The 19766-nt window shown below is 40.5% G+C and overlaps 1 protein-coding gene and 1 long non-coding RNA gene across 2 annotated transcripts; one reads left to right on the top strand and one right to left on the bottom strand.

Annotated features, from left to right (window-relative positions):
• The first annotated feature begins 434 nt into the window (after positions 1 to 434).
• Positions 435 to 19634, top strand: LOC115145164 (regulator of G-protein signaling 5-like). The gene is made up of 5 exons (XM_029686489.2): positions 435 to 546; positions 6322 to 6435; positions 13437 to 13498; positions 15907 to 16073; positions 16231 to 19634. Exons 1-5 carry the CDS (start codon positions 503 to 505, stop codon positions 16390 to 16392), a joined length of 549 nt encoding a protein of 182 aa, XP_029542349.1. The 5' UTR covers positions 435 to 502; the 3' UTR covers positions 16393 to 19634.
• On the bottom strand, positions 14815 to 16395 carry LOC135561429 (uncharacterized). Its single transcript, XR_010459439.1, has 3 exons — positions 16139 to 16395; positions 15331 to 15461; positions 14815 to 15003 (listed from the first exon to the last, which is right to left on the bottom strand). It is a non-coding gene; the product is annotated as an uncharacterized LOC135561429 (long non-coding RNA).
• Positions 19635 to 19766: the final 132 nt, after the last annotated feature.

Below are 19766 nucleotides of genomic sequence, written 5' to 3'. Positions count from 1 at the left end.
AACATGTTTTTCCAGCTCCGCTGGAGTTCATGCCAGTACTAGGACCCCCTACTTGCAGTCTATACCTAAAGTTGAATTCACTTCCATGTTTTGCTAATTGAGAAAGATAATCGAAAGTAATCTTGATTTGAGTGTTAATAGGCTGTTAAAAGCCTGCTTAATTACTTGACACATTTCTCTTTCACCACCTGATCAATGGTTCAGTTCATTGCAACTTTTTTTAACCTTTGTAAATTTAAGCATCTGGTCCCAGATTTGTGGTTAGGGACTAACCTCTACTTCCAGCCATCCCAGTTCTACCAGACCACTTCTCATCCAGCTGACCCTGACTTTTCTTCCTGCAGTTGCAGACCTCCATTTCATTGGCTTATGCTCTTGGCACTGAGCCAATAGGCACTATGTATATAAACTCCTCAAGAGTGCTGAAAGACAAAGTCAAAAAGAAAAAGGGAATCTTACGGTGGTGGACTCACTCAACAACACATCAAAAGAAAAACAGAAAATGTGTAGAGGATTAGCTGCATTACCCCAATCATGTCTGGAAAGGTGAGATACCAAAAGCAATATGCTCTTCTGCTCTCTGAAAGGGTAATCTCTCCTACTGTAGCTTGCCTGAAATAACCCCAGATATATCACATCACAAGTTTCTGAGACTGATTTCTTAGTCGGAAAATGTTTGGTCTGTAATTAAAATCAGATTTCTTTATTCATAGTTAATTTTTCATGCTGAAGTCATTGACATATGCTGTATGGTAAATGAAGTTAATTGTGAATATAGTTCTTCATTAAATAATTTTTCTACTTTTTGCAAAACATGTACGATAAATGGAAACTTGATTAAATACTCTTCCAAAATCTTTCAACTGTCCAAAAAGTTGAAAGGTTCCAGTTGCAGAGATAAAGGTATTGTTCCATGATCTGATAAGATCTTAATGGCTTAATGTTAGCATCTTGCGGACTGTATTCCACTACTGCAGTCCAGATTCAGCCATTTCTTCCACATGCAAGACAGGAAGATTTTGCCAAACTTAAAAGCAAAAAAGAGGTACAGTTTATGCTCTTTGTCATCCTCTTGTGATGAACTTATTAAGAAGCAGATTAGACCAAAAAAGCTAAGAGAAATCAGTATGATATACTGCACTGCCCTGTTTCTGGCACAAGGGAGGATTGATACATACCAGTATCATGCATACATGATTTATAACTTATATATTGAGTTAAGCATATTAATTTATTAAATCAAACTATTACTCGGAGCAGTATTTTTTGAAAAAGGATGTTCATAAATAATTGGCAAATAAAGCAATAGAACTCATTGGCTGTTTTTCCAATATGCATTCGCTGAAAACTGCTCATCACTCAAAGCAATTAGACAACAGCTACCAGTTGATAAAAAATCCTGGATTTAAGATATATTTTATTTTCATAGGGGATTTAACACCATTACTTAAAATTACACATCATTACTTGGAGATTTTTAAATGTTCATCTGCTTTATGGGCTATCCTGATTTATTATGACATAGCCCTAAACTCTTGGTCAACCTCTCAATTGCAGCCCTGGTTAGAATGGATATTCTGTAGAAACTAATGGAAACACGCGGCCTAGTTATTTGAGTGTCATCCCCGGTCAGGAACAACCAGGTCTATTCTGTTAACAAGAAGCTCCACGTATGTATGCATGTGTGGCTGTTGTTTTAGTTGAGCCCATCTCCTGATCGCTGACTATAGGGATAGATGAAAGTAATAAAGAGGAATCAACTACCTGCTGTTCACCATATTATTAATTATTGATCAGACTTTGTCTTGTTTTGTTTTCTCTGCCATTTTTTTAATACATGAGTGAGGTGAGCTCTAAGTAATGATAAACTTGGTTATTCTATTCAAAGTCTCACTGATTTACTCACTAAATTGTCCTCTTTGTATGAAATAATTTTGATTATTGCGTTTTTGGAAATAGCAGTAAAATTGTTAGTGTGTCATTGTGTCGACTCTTCTCTTTTTTTTACTTTTCGTTTAGTTTGACATGTTTAAAAGTGGATATTTTGATAATTAGAAATTACGGTTAACATATTTAGTTGATCGATGATTAAAAGGAAAAGGAAAAACCATGTAAGAAAAAATTCAGTTTTATCCCTTTTAAATGTAAATTATTACAAGGGTCATTATAGTGTACTGACACTGTGCCATTGAAAAGAAAGGCTACATCACATGATCTCTAATGGGCCTGATTCATCTGAGGTGGGGTTGTGTTATCCTGGGTCTAAACTAAGGTAGTGTCGATCATGAAATTCTGTCAGACGGTGATTGTCAAGCAAATAACTTCAAGTCTCACTGTAATTGACCATTAATTAACAAACACATTTAGCATCTCCTGGCTTCCACTAATTCATACCTTTGGAACATCTACATTTTTAAAAGTATAATAAGTCCATGTAATATAGCCTACGCATCACAATAAATCCATTATTTATTTTAGGCATGTCTAAAGAAACATGATATGAATGAAATGTAGTATATTTCAGAAGAACAGAATAGCATACTCTGAGTTGAACAGAATAGTATACTGTGCTTATGTTAGGCCCTGATCTGGCTATGCCATTATGGCTGTGGGCTACACTAGTTCATTTAGCTGACAAGATTTGCTTAGAATTCTGTGGCATTATTTTATATTAATTTATAGTATGAAGAATACAATTAAACATAGCTGAATAAAATACAAAGGATATGGCAGTTGTGGCCTTGGGCTGAATATAATATCTATAATTCCCTTCTCCCGGCCAGGCACTCCGAAGCACCTCTCAATCATATCGCTCTCCGTCACGTGATCGGGTCTTTCTCACAGGCTACAAGTGAAGACAGACACATTGGGGACACAACTGCATGCCTCCGTATCCAATTCCGAGGCGCATATTGAAGATATTGGAAGAACTGTCCACATTTACTTTTTGTCAGCCAACAAGATGAGTGGCCCAACGAACAGCAAAAGCACTAGTCTATGTCAATCTACTATCCCCCATAGTAAAAAAGCTGACGCAACCAATCAGAATGTTTAGCTTCAAATGTTGATAAACTATTAGACTATTTCTTCACATTATAAGGAGAATGTTCCATTAGCAGAAAAACACCATTCTCAAAAGTGACCGCATATGCGATTATGCATGTAATGCTTTTATTATAAAGGTGCATTTTTATGGTTAATAATATCTTCCCCAAACTTGAAACTCACATGCTGCATATTTATGCCAGTTAGGCTCTACCCGCTTTGTAAAGTGGATTAACCTGTTTAATTTTAAGAAGTTATTTGGCCACTTTAGTTGTGATATAATACAGTACTAGTCAAAAGTTTGGACACAGCTACTCATTCAAGGGTTTTTCTTTATTTTTTACTATTTTCTACATTGTAGAATAATAGTGAAAACATGAAATAACACATATGGAATCAAGTAGTAACCAAGAAAGTGCTAAACAAATCAAAATATATTTTATATTTGAGATTCTTCAAAGTAGCCACACTTTGCCCCGATGACAGCTTTGCACACTTTGTATTCTCAGCTTTGTATTCTCTCAACCAGCTTCATAAGGAATGCTGTTCCAACAGTCTTGAAGGAGTTCCCACATATGCTGAGCACTTGTTGGCTGCTTTTCCTTCACTCTGCGGTCCAACTCATCCCAAACCATCTCAATTGGGTTGGGGTCGGGTGATTGTTGAGGCCTGGTCATCTGATGCATCTTGGTCAAATAGCCCTTACACAGCCTGGAGGTCTGTTTTGGGTCATTGTCAAAACAAATGATAGTCCCACTAAGTGCAAACAAGATGAGATGTGTCTGTTACTTGAACTCTGTGAAGCATTTATTTGTGCTGCAATATGAGGTGCAGTTTACTCTAATGAACCCACCCTCTGCCGCAGAGGTAACTCTGGGTCTTCCTTACCGGTAACGGTTCTCATGAGAGCCAGTTTCATCATAGAACTTGATCATTTTTGCGACTGCACTTGAAGAAACTTTCAAAGTTATTGACATTTTCAGGATTTACTGACCTTCATGTCTTGAAGTAATGATGGACTGTCGTTTATCTTTGCTTATTTGAGCTGTTCTTGCCATAATATGGACTTGCTATTTTACCAAATAGGGACATCTTCTTTGAAGAATATAAAATATATTTAGATTTGTTTAACTCTTTTTTTGGTTACTATAAGATTACTATATGATACTATATGATGTGTTATTTCATTGTTTTGATGTCTTTACTATTATTCTACAATGTAGGAAATAGTCAAAATAAAGAAAAACCCTTGAATGAGTTTCCTATTCCTGTTTCATTTTCATGCCAGCCAGATAGGTTATACTCCTGTTTTAAAGAAAAACAATGTGCCTAATATTAGGAAAGTCGAGAAATAAATATGGTAGACCTAGCCTATAAAATACTGTAACATTATGGAACAATGTTTTTAAATTAATCAAATGGTTAGCAGGAGAGGCCAAGTGGACAATCCTGGCCTACAAAACAATGATTTATGTCGCGCAGATGAGAGCCAAGGGAACCGAACCACACAGGGTTGTAAACACCTAAGGAAGAAACTCTTTCCCAGTGTTTTTGCCATTCATGCTCTCCCCATTGAGTAGAATATATCACAGTGACATCTAGATGGCTACCAATATTAGTTATTCTTGTGTAGGATGCTGTCCTACTTGAAATACTGTATACTCCTGGGAGGGGAAAATCCGCCACATTACTAGATTCCATCGCCGACACTGTGTTAGGTCACAGCTGACCAGTGGCACTGCACAGGTCGGCAGGCACCTCGATACAATACGGTACGGTGCACAGGTCATTCGCATCAGCTTTAGTATGGCCCATAACACAGATTATGTGTAAAATGCATCCCGTCAATCCCCCAAAATATGAGTCATCTTTTGAACTGCTAGAAACAAGACATTTTCTCTGTATTAATGGTGGCAACATAACGGTCACAAATCTGTGCTCAGTATTCTCTATTGCACTCAGAGTGACAGTGATGTTTTTCTAGTTCACGCAGCTAGATATCTACAGGAATTTAGAGCAGACCAAAATGGCTTTTGTCAACTTGAGGTAGGTAGCTAGCAAACATTAGCCAGCTATCTAGCTAGGCTAGCTAAGGAAATATGCAATAATTCAACATTGGCTAGCAATTTTATTTTATTTAAACTTTATTTAACCAGGAAGGGCTCATTGAGATTTAAAATCTATATTTCAAGAGCGTCCTGGCCAAGATAGGCAGCACCAAGTCATTACAAATATTACAGACAAACAACATGAAAAACTACAAGTAATCTAGTAAAAACCATAGAATTCACAAGAGTATAACAAAATCAAAAACAGCCCATTAAAAACATTGACAGGTCAGGGAATCAGTCTCAAGATCATTCATCAGTGATTTAAAAAGATCAATCGGGACAAGTTCTTCCAGTTTAAAACTATTTTGTAAGGCATTCCAAGACGATGGCGCAGAGTACATAAAAGCCCTTTTACCAAATTCAGTTCGGACATTTGGAACAGTTAGCAGGATAAAGTCCAGCGAACGAAGAGAGTACCCACCACATTTCTGAACAATAAAAATGCCTAAACAAAAAGGTAGTAAACCCAAAATGGCTTTGTAAATAAAAGTAAATACTGTGTTCATGTTTGTGTGTGTGAGGGCTGTCTGAGTCATTAAAAAAAATTACAGCATCCTCCTTAATGCCCTTATTTGTTTATAAATTTGCTTATAAACAAGGCAAGGTACCTAACCGGCAGCTGCTGAAAATATTCTTCCACTTCACAGCCGCTTCAAGATTATATTTATTAAAAACCCTGAGCTTCATGTCTCACCCAACAGCATGAAGATGGCACCTGAAATGGATCATTTGAATCTACAGTAGGCATAAGCTATTATTGTAAAAAAAAAAAAAAAAAAGTACAGTATATTAGAGTAATTTTTACAGGAGGCTTCCTAATTACAGTTAATAACAGTATTTTTCTGCATTTTACCCATAATGCAGTGCAATCTATGCTGTAGAACACATGAACAGTATACAAAGCATCTTACAGTGTTTTACTGTTGAAATGACAGAAAAGTCTTACAGTGTACTGTAGGTCTTCTACTCTGTTGGTGATTGCTTTTCAACTTTACGAACTTCACTGATTGGTTATAGCTATCTGTGCTCACTTGGTATTCCTGACTACAATCTGCATTAGCCAAAGCCATTAGCCAAAGCCACTATGGTCATTATACTGTTCTAACTCCTGAATGTGTGTCATTAAAAAAATTACAGCAACTTCCTCATGTGTTTTCTTTCTCAGGGCTAAAGAGATCAAGTCTAAGTTGGGGGTTCTCCTCCAGAAGCCTGATAATGGCATTGACCTGATTATCCCCTACCCCGAGAAACCAGAGAAGAAGCCAGAGAAGCTTCAGAAGTGAGTAGTGTAACTTTCTCCTTCCCTCAGACAGCCCTCACATACACACACACACATACTCTCTCTCTCGCACACACTCCCGCAAACACCTTAGAACAGCATGGCTACAGAGTGCATCAGTTACATCCCTGTGCTCCTCAAAGGAAGGAAACATATAGAAACTACTCTGCTTCAAACAGTATCAATTGACATTGGTAAATGTGTCTTCTGAAGGTAATTGTGGGTGAATACATATGCACGCACCACTTTTCTGTTTTTAATTCTTATTTATTTTTTAGTTATTTAGTTATTTGTTTCATTTCACCAATTTGGACTATTGTGTGTGTCCATCACATGAAATACAAATACAAAATCAATTTAATTTACAGTTTGTAATGCAACAAAATAGAAAAATGCAAAGGGGGATGAATACTTTTTCAAGGCACTGTATGTAAACATCATTATTAAAGTGGCATTAATAAAGTGACTGTGATCCATTCATTAGAGTGGCCAAAGATTTGAAGTCTGTATGTAAGCAGCAGCCTCTCTGTGTTGGCTGTTTAACAGTCTGATGGCCTTGAGATGGAAGCTATTTTTCAGTCTCTCGTTCCCAGCTTTAATGCACCTGTACTGACCTTGACTTCTGGATGGTAGCAGGGTGAACAGGCAGTGCCTCGGGTGGTTGTTGTCGTTGATAATCTTTTTGGCCTCCCTGTGACATCGGGGAGGGCAGGTAGTTTGCCTCCGGTGGGGCGTTGTGCAGACAGCACCACCCTTTGGAGAACCCTGCAGTTGCGGACAGTGCAATTGCAGTACCAGGCGGTGGTACAGCCTGACAGGATGCTGTCAATTGTGCATCTGTAAAATTTCGTGAGGGTTTTAGGTGCCAAGACAAATTTCTTCAGCCTCCTTCACACCCTGGGGCGGCAGGGTAGCCTAGTGGTTAGAGCGTTGGACTAGTAACCGAAAGGTTGCAAGTTCATATCCCCGAGCTGACAAGGTACAAATCTGTCCTTCTGCCCCTGAACAGGCAGTTAACCCACTGTTCCTAGGCCGTCATTGAAAATAAGAATTTGTTCTTAACTGACTTGCCTAGTTAAATAAAGGTAAAATAAATAAATAAACACTGTCTGTGTGGGTGGACCATTTCAGTTTGTCAGTGATGTGTACGCCGAGGAACTTAAAACTTTCCACCTTCTCCACTGCTGTCCTTCGATAGGAGGGTGCTCCCCCTGCTGTTTCCTGAAGTCCCACGATCATCTCCTTTGTTTTTTGTTGAGTGAGAGGTTGCTATTCTGACACCACACTCTGAGTGCCCTCACCTCCTCCCTATAGGCTGTCTCATCGCTGTTGGTGATCAAGCCTACTACTGTTGTGTCATCTGCAAACTTGATGATCGAGTTGGAGGTGTTGCATGGCCATGCAGTCATGGGTAAACAAGAAGTACAAGGAGGGGGCTGAGCACGCACAGTTGTGGGGCGTTGAGGATCATCAATTTGGGGGCGGTGCGTCAAATCAAATCAAATTTTATTTTTCACATACACATGGTTAGCAGATGTTAATGCGAGTGTACCAAAATACTTGTGCTTTTAGTTCCGACAGTGCAGTAATAACCAACGACTAATCTAACCTAACAATTTCACAACAACTACCTTATACACACAAGTGTAAAGGAATGAAGAATATGTACATAAAATTATATGAATGAGTGATGGTACAGAACGGCATAGGCAAGATGCAGTAGATAGGTATCGGGTACAGTATATACATATGAGATGAGCAATGTAGGGTATGTAAACATTATATGAAGTGGCATTGTTTAAAGTGGTTAGTGATACATTTTTTTTATCAATTTTTACAATATTAAAGTGGCTGGAGTTGAGTCAGTATGTTGGCAGCAGCCGCTTAATGTTAGCGGTGGCTGTTTAACAGTCTGATGGCCTTGAGATAGAAGCTGTTTTTCAGTCTCTCGGTCCCTGCTTTGATGCACCTGTACTGACCTCGCCTTCTGGATGATAGCGGGGTGAACAGGCAGTCGCTCGGGTGGTTGTTGTCCTTGATGATCTTTATGGCCTTCCTGTGACATTGGGTGGTGTAGGTGTCCTGGAGGGCAGGTAGTTTGCCCCCGGTGATGCGTTGTGCAGACCTCACTACCCTCTGGAGAGTCGTACGGTTGTGGGCGGAGCAGTTGCCATACCAGGCGGTGATACAACCCGACAGGATGCTCTCGATTGTGCATCTGTAAAAGTTTGTGAGTGCTTTTGGTGACAATACTAATTTCTTCAGCCTCCTGAGGTTGAAGAGGCGCTGCTGCGCCTTCTTCACCACGCTGTCTGTGTCGGTGGACCAATACAGTTTGTCCGTGATGTGTACACCGAGGAACTTAAAACATACTACGCTCTCCACTACTGTCCCGTCGATGTGGATAGGGGGGTGCTCCCTCTGCTGTTTCCTGAAATCCACGATCATCTCCTTTGTTTTGTTGACGTTGAGTGTGAGGTTATTATCCTGACACCACACTCTGAGGGCCCTCACCTCCTCCCTTTAGGCCGTCTCGTCGTTGTTGGGAATCAAGCCTACCACTGTAGTGTCGTCTGCAAACTTGATGATTGAGTTGGAGGCGTGCATGGCCATGCAGTCGTGGGTGAACAGGGAGTACAGTAGAGGGCTCAGAATGCACCCTTGTGGGGCCCCAGTGTTGAAAATCAGCGGGGTGGAGATGTTGTTACCTACCATCACCACCTGGGGGCGGCCAGTCAGGAAGCACCCAGTTGCACAGGGCGGGGTCGAGACCCAGGGTCTTGAGCTTGATGACAAGTTTGGAGGGTACTATGGTGTTAAATGCTGAGCTGTAGTCTGTCTGGGAGAAAGACATCCTGGTCCGCGACGGGGCTGGTTTTCTTTTAGTTATCCGTGATTGACTATAGACACTGCCACATACCTCTTGTGTCTGAGCTGTTGAATTGCGACTCTACTTTGTCTCTATACTGACGCTTAGCTTGTTTGATTGCCTTGTGGAGGGAATAGCTACACTGTTTGTATTCGGTCATGTTTCCGGTCACCTTGCTATGATTAAAAGCAGTGGTTTGCGCATTCAGTTTCGCACGAATGCTGCCATCAATACACGGTTTCTGGTTTGGAAATGTTTTAATAGTTGCTGTGGGTACGACATCGCCGATGCACTTGCTAATAAACTTGCTCACTGAATCAGTGTATTCGTCAATGTTGTTGTTTGAAGCAATGCGGAACATATCCAAGTCCATGTGATCAAAGCAATCTTGAAGTGTGGAATCAGGTTGGTCGGACCAGCGTTGAACAGACCTGATGATGGGAGCTTCCTGTTTTAGTTTTTGTCTATAGGCTGGAAGCAACAAAATGGAGTCGTGGTCAGCTTTTCCGAAAGGAGGGCGGGGTAAGGCCTTATACAGTGCCTTGCGAAAGTATTCGGCCCCCTTGAACTTTGCAACCTTTTGCCACATATCAGGCTTCAAACATAAAGATATAAAACTGTATTTTTTTGTGAAGAATCAACAACAAGTGGGACACAATCATGAAGTGGAACAACATTTATTGGATATTTCAAACTTTTTTAACAAATCAAAAACTGAAAAATTGGGCGTGCAAAATTATTCAGCCCCCTTAAGTTAATACTTTGTAGCGCCACCTTGTCTATCAGTTTTGCACGTTGAGAGACTGAAATATTTTCCCATTCCTCCTTGCAAAACAGCTCGAGCTCAGTGAGGTTGGATGGAGAGCATTTGTGAACAGCAGTTTTCAGTTCTTTCCACAGATTCTCAATTGGATTCAGGTCTGGACTTTGACTTGGCCATTCTAACACCTGGATATGTTTATTTTTGAACCATTCCATTGTAGATTTTGCTTTATGTTTTGCATCATTGTCTTGTTGGAAGACAAATCTCCGTCCCAGTCTCAGGTCTTTTGCAGACTCCATCAGGTTTTCTTCCAGAATGGTCCTGTATTTGGCTCCATCCATCTTCCCATCAATTTTAACCATCTTCCCTGTCCCTGCTGAAAAAAAGCAGGCCCAAACCATGATGCTGCCACCACCATGTTTGACAGTGGGGATGGTGTGTTCAGGGTGATGCGCTGTGTTGCTTTTACGCCAAACATAACGTTTTGCATTGTTGCCAAAAAGTTCAATTTTGGTTTCATCTGACCAGAGCACCTTCTTCCACATGTTTGGTGTGTCTCCCAGGTGGCTTGTGGCAAACTTTAAACAACACTTTTTATGGATATCTTTAAGAAATGGCTTTCTTCTTGCCACTCTTCCATAAAGGCCAGATTTGTGCAATATACGACTGATTGTTGTCCTATGGACAGAGTCTCCCACCTCAGCTGTAGATCTCTGCAGTTCATCCAGAGTGATCATGGGCCTCTTGGCCTCATCTCTGATCAGTCTTCTCCTTGTATGAGCTGAAAGTTTAGAGGGACGGCCAGGTCTTGGTAGATTTGTAGTGGTCTGATACTCCTTCCATTTCAATATTATCGCTTGCACAGTGCTCCTTGGGATGTTTAAAGCTTGGGGAATCCAAATCCGGCTTTAAACTTCTTCACAAAAGTATCTCGGACCTGCCTGGTGTGTTCCTTGTTCTTCATGATGCTCTCTGCGCTTTTAACGGACCTCTGAGACTATCACAGTGCAGGTGCATTTATACGGAGACTTGATTACACACAGGTGGATTGTATTTATCATCATTAGTCATTTAGGTCAACATTGGATCATTCAGAGATCCTCACTGAACTTCTGGAGAGAGTTTGCTGCACTGAAAGTAAAGGGGCTGAATAATTTTGCACTCCCAATTTTTCAGTTTTTGATTTGTTAAAAAAGTTTGAAATATCCAATAAATGTCGTTCCACTTCATGATTGTGTCCCACTTGTTGTTGATTCTTCACAAAAAAATACAGTTTTATATCTTTATGTTTGAAGCCTGAAATATGGCAAAAGGTCGCAAAGTTCAAGGGGGCCGAATACTTTCGCAAGGCACTGTATGCGTCGCGGAAGTTAGAATAACAATGATCCAGGGTTTTACAAGCCCTGGTTGCACAATCGATATGCTGATAGAAATTAGGGAGTCTTGTTTTCATCTACCTTCATCTACCTTTAGCCTTGTTAAAATACCCAGCTACAATGAATGCAGCCTCAGGATATGTGGTTTCCAGTTTACATAGTCAAATGAAGTTCGTTCAGGGCCATCCATGTGTCTGCTTGGGGGGGAATATATGTGGCTGTGATTATAATCGAAGATAATAATCTTGGTAGATAATGCGGTCAACATTTGATTGTGAGGAATACCAAGTCAGGTGAACAGAAGGACTTACGTTCCTGTATGATGTTATGATCACACCACGTCTCGTTAATCATAAGGCATACCCCCCTCCCCGCCCTTCTTCTTACCAGAAAGATGCTTATTTTTGTCGGTGCGATGTGTGAAGAAAGCAGCTGGCTGTACCGACTCCGATAGCGTGTCTTGAGTGAGCCATGTTTCTGTGAAGCAAAGTACGTTACAGTCTCTTATGTCTCTCTGGAATGCTACCCTTGCTCGGATTTCATCTACCTTGTTGTCAAGAGACTGGACATTGGCGAGTAGTATGCTCGGAAAGCGGTGGGCGATATGCCCGTCTCCGGAGCCTGACCAAAAGACCGCTTCGTCTGCCCCTTTTACGGTGTCTTTTTTTTGGTTTGCTGGCTGGGATCCAATCCATTGTCCTGGGTGGTGGGTAAAACAGAGGATCTGCTTCGGGAAAGTCGTATTCCTGATCGTAATGATGGTAAGTTGACGGTGCTCTTATATCCAATAGTTCCTCCCAAGTCCAGGTCCCAATTGCATAGGGTTCGGTTGAGACCCAGGGCCTCAAGCTTAAGATGAGCTTGAAGAGTACTATGGTTTTGACTGCTGAGCTGTAGTCAATGAACAGCTTTCTTCCATAGGTATTCCTCTTGTCCAGATGGAATAGGGCAGTGTGCAGTGTGATGGCGATTGCATCGTCTGTGGACTTATTGGGGCGGTATGCAAATTGCAGTGGGTCTAGGGTGACAGGTAAGGTGCAGGTGATATGATTGTTTAGTCTCTCAATGCACTTCATGATGATAGAAGTGAGTGCTACGGGGCGATAGTCATTTAGTTCAGTTACCTTTGCCTTCTTGGGTACAAGAACAATGGTGGCCATCCTGAAGCATGTGGGGACAGCAGACTGAGATAGGGAGAGATTGAATATGTTTGTAAACACACCAGCCAACTGGTCTGCGCGTGCTCTGAGGACGCGGCAAGGGTTAACACGTTTAAATGTCTTACTCACGTCAGCCACAGAGAAGGAGAGCCCACAGTCCTTGGTAGCGGGCCACTTTGGTGGCACTGTATTATCCTCAAAGCAAGCAAACAAGGTGTTTAGACGTCGGTGTCTGTAACGTGGCTGGTTTTCATTTTGTAGTACATGATTGTTTGTAGACCCTGCCACATACATCTTGTGTGTGAGCCGGTTAATTACGACTCCACTTTGTCCCTATACTGATGTTTCGCTTGTTTGATTGCCTTGCGGAGGGAATAACTACACTGTTTGTATTCGGCCATATACCAGTAACTGAAACGTCAGCTCAGGGATTCAAACCAGCTGCAAGGTGAAAAATCTTTTGATGTTCCCTTGAGCAAGGCACTTAACCCTAATTGCACCTGTAATTCACTCTGGATAAAATATAATGAGAACGAGAGAGATCATCCACTTACTTGTGGAACCTCTTACATAATGACTATTTTCCCTACTAGCTCAGTAGTACAGCCACCAATTATGGTTAAATGCTGCAGGGCTCTCTCGCACTAGTGTGTGTGTGTGTGTGTGTGTGTGTGTGTGTGTGTGTGTGTATATTAGGGGGAGAACAATCGAGGACCTCTAAACCTCAATGACCTTACAGGGTGCTGTATTAATAGGCTGTGGGTGACAAACTGTTTAATCAAGGGTAAGGTGTGTGTTGTTTAACTGTTATATTGTGTTTGTGTGTTGAACAGGCCCGTTCCTGAAGAGGCTGCTCAGTGGCGTGAGTCCCTGGACCATGTGCTGACCAACAGCTGTAAGTACGCCCAGAAATACACACACACACACGCACAACAAATAAGTCCTTGTGAAAAGCCATGAGGTCTTCTTGAAAACCATATGTTTCTTAACCCAATCATATGATACTTTACACGAAATACTGAGAAGACCGACTAGAATTATTCATTATCGTTATGCCGAGAGATCTCCTGGGAGAACTAACATTTTATAATCCATCTGTGAACATAAAGTCTATATTAAGTAAAAGATGACACCTGGGTCAAAAATGAACCTGTAAAATACTGAATGCCTTGAAAACACATTTGCTGTTTCATATTAAATCCAAATTTGAGATGCTACCACCCTCCTCAATATCAAAACCAAACATGAATTTCATATTGTGTTCTCATTTTCTGCGCACGCCTGTCTGTGTTTCAGCTAATCAGCGTCGCAATACAGGCACCATGCTGCCAGACAGGAAGTAAAACGGGGCATGTGCGAGCAAACATTGACATCTACAGTATGTTTGGTTTTGATTTGGAGGTGGGTGTGGTAGCATCTAACAATTGCATTAAATGTTTTCCTGGGAACTGCTCCACGATGCAAAAAAACAACAACTTTTCAATCAGAAAATTGAAATACAGATACACTACTTGACCAAAAGTATATGGACTTCGTTGAACATCATATTCCAAAATCATGGAAAATAATGGGGAGTTGGTGCCTCCTTTCCTGCTATAACAATGTCCTTTCTTCTGGGAAGGCTTGCCACTAGATGTTGGAACATTGCTGCGGGGACTTGCTTCCATTCAGCCACAAGATCATTAGTGATGACGGGCACCGAGGTTGGACGATTAGGCCTGGCTTTGAGTCGGTGTTCCAAACCATCCCAAATGTATTTGATGGGGTTGATATCAGAGCTCTGTGCTGGCCAGTCAAGTTCTTCCACATGATCTCAACAAAACATTTCTGTATAGACCTCGCTTTGTGCACAGGGGCATTGTCATGCCGAAACAGGAAAGGGCCTTCCCCAAAATGTTGCTACAAAGTTGAAAGCACAGAATCGTCTAGAATGTCATTGTATGCTGTAGCATTAAGATTCTCTTCACTGGAACTAAGGGGCCTAGCCCGAACCATGAAAAACAGCCCCAGACCATTATTCCTCATCCACCAAACTTTACAGTTTGCACTATGCATTCAAGTAGGTAGCGTTCACTTGGCATCCGCCAAACCCAGATTCATCCGTCGGGCTGCCAGATTGTGAATCGTGATTCATCACTCCTCAGAACAGATGTCCACTGCTCCAGAGTCCAATGGCAGCTTGCTTTACACCACACCAGCTGGTGCTTGGCATTGCGCATGGTGATCTTAGGCTTGTGTGAGGCTGCTTGGCCATTTCATGAAGCTCCCAATGAACAGTTATTGTGCTGACATTGCTTCCAGAGGCATTTTGGAACTCGGTAGTGAGTGTTGCAACCGAGGACAGATGATTTTTACACTCTATGCGCTTCAGCTCTCGGCAATCCCACTATAGTAGAGTCCCTGGATAGATGAAAGCAAAGAGATTTTTCCAAAAAGAGGTCAGGTGTTTTTTCTTATTTCTGAGTCAAGGGAAGTTGCTGGATCAGGGTTCTGGTTATGTATTTATACTAAACAAAAATATAAAAGCAACATGCAACAATTTCAACAAATGCACTGAGTCACAGTTCATATAAGGAAATCAGTTAATTGAAAAAAATGTATTAGGCCCTAATTTATGAATTTCACATGACTGGGCAAGGGCGCAGCCATAGGTGGGCCTGGGAGGGCATAGGCCAATGAGGTTTTCCCTACAAAAAGAGCTTTATAATGGACAGAAGTACTCCTCACTTTCATCAGCTGTCCGGGTGGCTGGTCTCAGACAACCCCGCAGGTGAAGAAGCCGGATGTGGAGGTCCTGGGCTGGCGTGGTTACACGTAGTCTGTGGTTGTGAGGCCAGTTGGACGTACTGCCAAATTCTCTGAAATGATGTTGGTAGAGAAATTAACATTAAATGAACACTTTACATGTTGTCTTGTATTTTTGATCAGTATACTGTATATTACAGTCAGGCCCGTTATGTTTTCACTTCAGCAACACATATTGAGTATTAGCGGGCCATGTAAGAATCCAACCCCCAACTCTGATATTGTAAACACTCAGCCATTGGAGCTTATCATCATCCTATCATAACAGAGGCACAGTGGCAGCATGTCTCTGGAATTCAGGACTCAGGGGAGATGTTAGAGGATTGGCCAAATGCCCTCTGTGTTAAAATATGGGAACAACTCACTGTCTCTCTATTTCACTCTGTCTCTACTTTCTCTCTCTTTGCTCTTTGCTCTCTGCTCTGTTTCCCTCTTCCCCCACTCTCTCTCTCTCTGATCATTTAATATTCCCATCTCCTCTATCTCTCCGTCTCCCAGATGGCCTGGCCATGTTCCGTGGCTTCCTGCGCTCTGAGTTCAGTGAGGAGAACATTGAGTTCTGGGTGGCCTGTGAGAACTTCAAAAAGACCAAGTCTCCCATGAAGATGACTGTGAAAGCCAGAAAGATCTATGAGGACTTCATCCAGACCGAGGGACCCAGAGAGGTGACAGAAAATGTGGCAAGCAAATGTGTACTATTGTTGTATTTGTTGTGGAAGCCCAGACTTACCTTATCCTTCCTGTCTCCGTCTCTCTCTGTCTCTCTCTCTCTCTCTCTGACTCTCTCGTCCCTCCCATACTTCTCACTTTTCCTCCCTTAAGGTGAACATTGATCATTACACCAAGGATGTGACCCTGAGGAACCTGGTTGACCTTTCCTCCACAACCTTTGACCTGGCCCAGAAGAGAATTTATGCTCTGATGGAGAAGGACTCCTTCGGCCGCTTCCTGAGATCCGAGAAGTACCAGGAGCTGGTTAATTAAGAAGATGATTGCAGAGTAAGGGTAAATTCCAAACCAATTGGTTATCATTTGAAGTGGAATTAGGCCTTTAAAATTATTTGATGGAACTGACTCAAGCCAGACTGCAGGTTTGATAACTAAGGACAAACATAAAGATAGACCTCATTCTAAACCACCTTGACTCCATATTTCAAATGACTAATTACTATTATATGTGACTTATATAGCTGTAGCCAATCAACATTTTACAAGTCAATTAAAAAAGTAAAGAGCGTGGAAACACAATAGGACAATTTGACATTATTTGTTAAATGTTTACTCCAACTGAGAGACAAACAAACCACCAATCAATTAAACAGTGATTTAAACAAATACATTTGAACATCACCATTTCTTAGAAAGATAAACCAAAGGTCATAATTATTGCAGACAAAATAATCTGCAATGATTTTGTCCCATAGTCTAAATTAAAAGTGTAAATAAATAGTCTAAATAAAAAGATCCTAGACAGACAGACAGATAGACAGACCATATTTCTACAACAACTTTCCCTGGAATAAAAGACCATTGGCTTTCAGAGTTTCTGGGGAGGAGAATATGACCTCTGCCTTGAGACTCTTAGTGACACATCCAGTACCCATCCAGTGTTCTAAATGGGGGAGAAAGGGTGAGGGACTTCTTGGAACCGGACACTCTAGTGTTCCCACAGCCAAGTAGTAAACAGCCTAAGAAGAAAAGACATACAGTAGAAACCAGGTGCCTTGAGAAGCTGTGAGAATGTGTCCCCAATCATGCTCTCATGCAATCCTTGGGACAAGTGGTAGGCAGTTTGTTCAGTGGTTTACGGACCACTGTATTGTACGTTGATAAGATGGGAATACCGAGTAAGAGTGGATCTCATAAAAGAATAGAACTCAGTATTTTTCCAAATATATATATTTTTTGGGGGGGGTGAACTCATTTAAAGTCAGTCATTTCACCTAAAGATAGCAATGAAGCATAGGAAATGAGTAAAGGACACATACCCAATACATCAACATCATAAAGTTTTGTGACTTTTCTACCATAACAAAATAGAAATATATGCACTCCATTATGAATTAACTAATCGTATCAAGTATTTCTATACATCTTTGAGCATTTCTGTTTATCACTCACCATTCACTATCATAACTAGTCTTCACACCTTTCCTGGTCTGAAAAGTAGAGGTGTATCAGTATGAAAAGGTTCTTGTAGTACGCTATCTCAGTCTAGTGTAGCAATGATATAAATACCTTACATTGTGTTTCTATTCTGCACTTGCATGTTTTTATATATTTTAAGGGTGCAGCTGTCATAGCCACAACATTGGAGTATTATTACACAACAACTCAGTACCTATACAAGTCCATATTGTTGCCCAATACACACAATTCAACTTACTGCAACACTGCAGGTCAGGAGTTGACAATATGGTCATTGTAATTCATTGATTGTCCAATAAAAAATGTCACTTGAAGCTACAATGTTCGATCACATACTTTGCAATCACTTGACACGGTACACTAATAGAGTTTAGTAACGATAAGGCAATTCCACTTTGACAGAATGATGCTGAGACTTTTCACTTTAAAACGTATGTCAAACAAAAACAATGACTGCAAAGTTGACCCATACAACTCTATGTTCAAGGACTACTTTAAACCATTTCCACTGACTCATTTACTTGAAGAACAGCAGATGCAAAAAGTTTTGTAACAGAATGACGGTTTGTCCTGTTTGTGCCATCTTTTTTTTTTACTAAACTTTGCATCTGCAGTGTTCTTCAAGCAAATGTGTTTTTGAAACGTTTCAGTGTTTTTGTAATCTTTTCAGTGGAAATTGTTAAACATCGTCCTAACGCATAGTTGCATCGTTGTATTCTCTTACTGTGGAATTTCCCAATACTAACACAAAACAATATGTTTCTGATGTGGCATTGATAAGTGTACCTGGTTGCATAGATTGGCCGATCTACTGCTATTGCTCAAGATGTTGTGCCTTCGGTGAAAACACTTATGGACCTATGACTTATGGAGTTAATATCTGACACTTGTATTATTTGTAGTCAACCACATAAAATACATCAATACATTACATTCCTGAAGATGTAGTTATTTTTCTATGTAAATATCTACCAGTAATTAGTAGTATTTGTGTTGATTAAGTTGACTACCCCACTGGACTGAATGGGAGTTGTGGCCAAGAGAGGACTGATTGAAGAGTATCCAGGAGAGAACCATGTATTTTAACTGTCATAAAAGAGAAAACATCTGACTATCTATTGACTATCTGTTGTATTATGCAATATCCATGTATTTTTTACTCTTTTTGTGATCACAAGTTTATCGTTTACTAAAGAAATCATTGAAGAGAAGGCCTACACAAGGATTTTTCGCACACCAAGTGTTTCATAATAAGTCATTATTTGTTTGTGTGATGACATAAGGGATCAATATTACACAGATATTTAAGGGAGAGTGGGGTAAGTTGAGCCAAGGGGGTAAGTTGAGCCATCCTTGTTTCTAGGAAACCATAAAATCCTCCCATAAATAACAATTTTGTGAACTAATACTCACACTTGACTCCCCCCCCCCCCTTACTAGCTCTGACTTCGCTTATAGCTACTTTATTTAAAACATTTACTTACTCTGACTGTGATATGTGGTTGTCCCACCTACAGTAGCTATGAATGCACAAACTGTAAGTGACACTGGATAAGAGTGTGTGCTAAATTAGTAAAATGAAAATGTAAAAATGTTGACCGAATATTTAAAAAGAGTTCACCATTTTATGGAGTTTGTGAAGGAAGAAACCACATGGGAAAAGTGGTAAGCAAGTTTGGTCCAAAAAACGGATTTTCACCAAGTCATATTAATTTACTGTGTTAGAGGTATCATGATGCTTGTATCTAAACCAAAGTAGATCATTTTAAGATTGTTCTATAAATCAGTTGGGGGTCTTTATAAGCTTCAATATGAGGTCCTAAACCTAGCATGAAAGTGCATCCTTGTAGCTGTGTGGGCTATAGACAAAATATTTGCCTTGAGCCAATGGTTGAGCCAATGGCAAATTGAGCAAATTGAAGTGTTTTCTTCCAAGGCATAATGCAAGGGATTATCACTGGGATACAAGGTAAAAAAAACAGGGCCTGCACTATATTAAAAGTGTTTTAAAAAATACAGTGTTTGTTAGGTGTTAAGGCTGTGTTAATGCTTAAAATAATAAAAATACAAAAAATCAATTGTGATTGTGTTGAAGTGTGTTTGAAAAATGAAGATAAAAGTAGTGGTACTTTTTCAATCAGCACAAAAATGCGTGTCGGTTTAATTTATGTGGTCCTGCGGCTCAATTTACATGAATTCTGATTATTTCC

This window comes from Oncorhynchus nerka, linkage group LG17 (genome assembly GCF_034236695.1).
Source record: "Oncorhynchus nerka isolate Pitt River linkage group LG17, Oner_Uvic_2.0, whole genome shotgun sequence".
Taxonomy (NCBI): Eukaryota; Metazoa; Chordata; class Actinopteri; order Salmoniformes; family Salmonidae; genus Oncorhynchus; species Oncorhynchus nerka.
Note: the sequence above shows the minus strand (reverse complement) of the source record. Positions and strands in the feature narration are given on the sequence as shown.

Bases quoted from the DNA above. Each gene is read 5' to 3' on its own strand.
- LOC115145164 (XM_029686489.2), top strand. From the start codon at position 503: ATGTGTAGAGGATTAGCTGCATTACCCCAATCATGTCTGGAAAG. The intron at 547-6,321 runs GTGAGATACCAA...TTTCTTTCTCAG, and splicing joins CCCCAATCATGTCTGGAAAG to GGCTAAAGAGATCAAGTCTA. The intron at 16,074-16,230 runs GTGACAGAAAAT...TCCTCCCTTAAG, and splicing joins AGACCGAGGGACCCAGAGAG to GTGAACATTGATCATTACAC.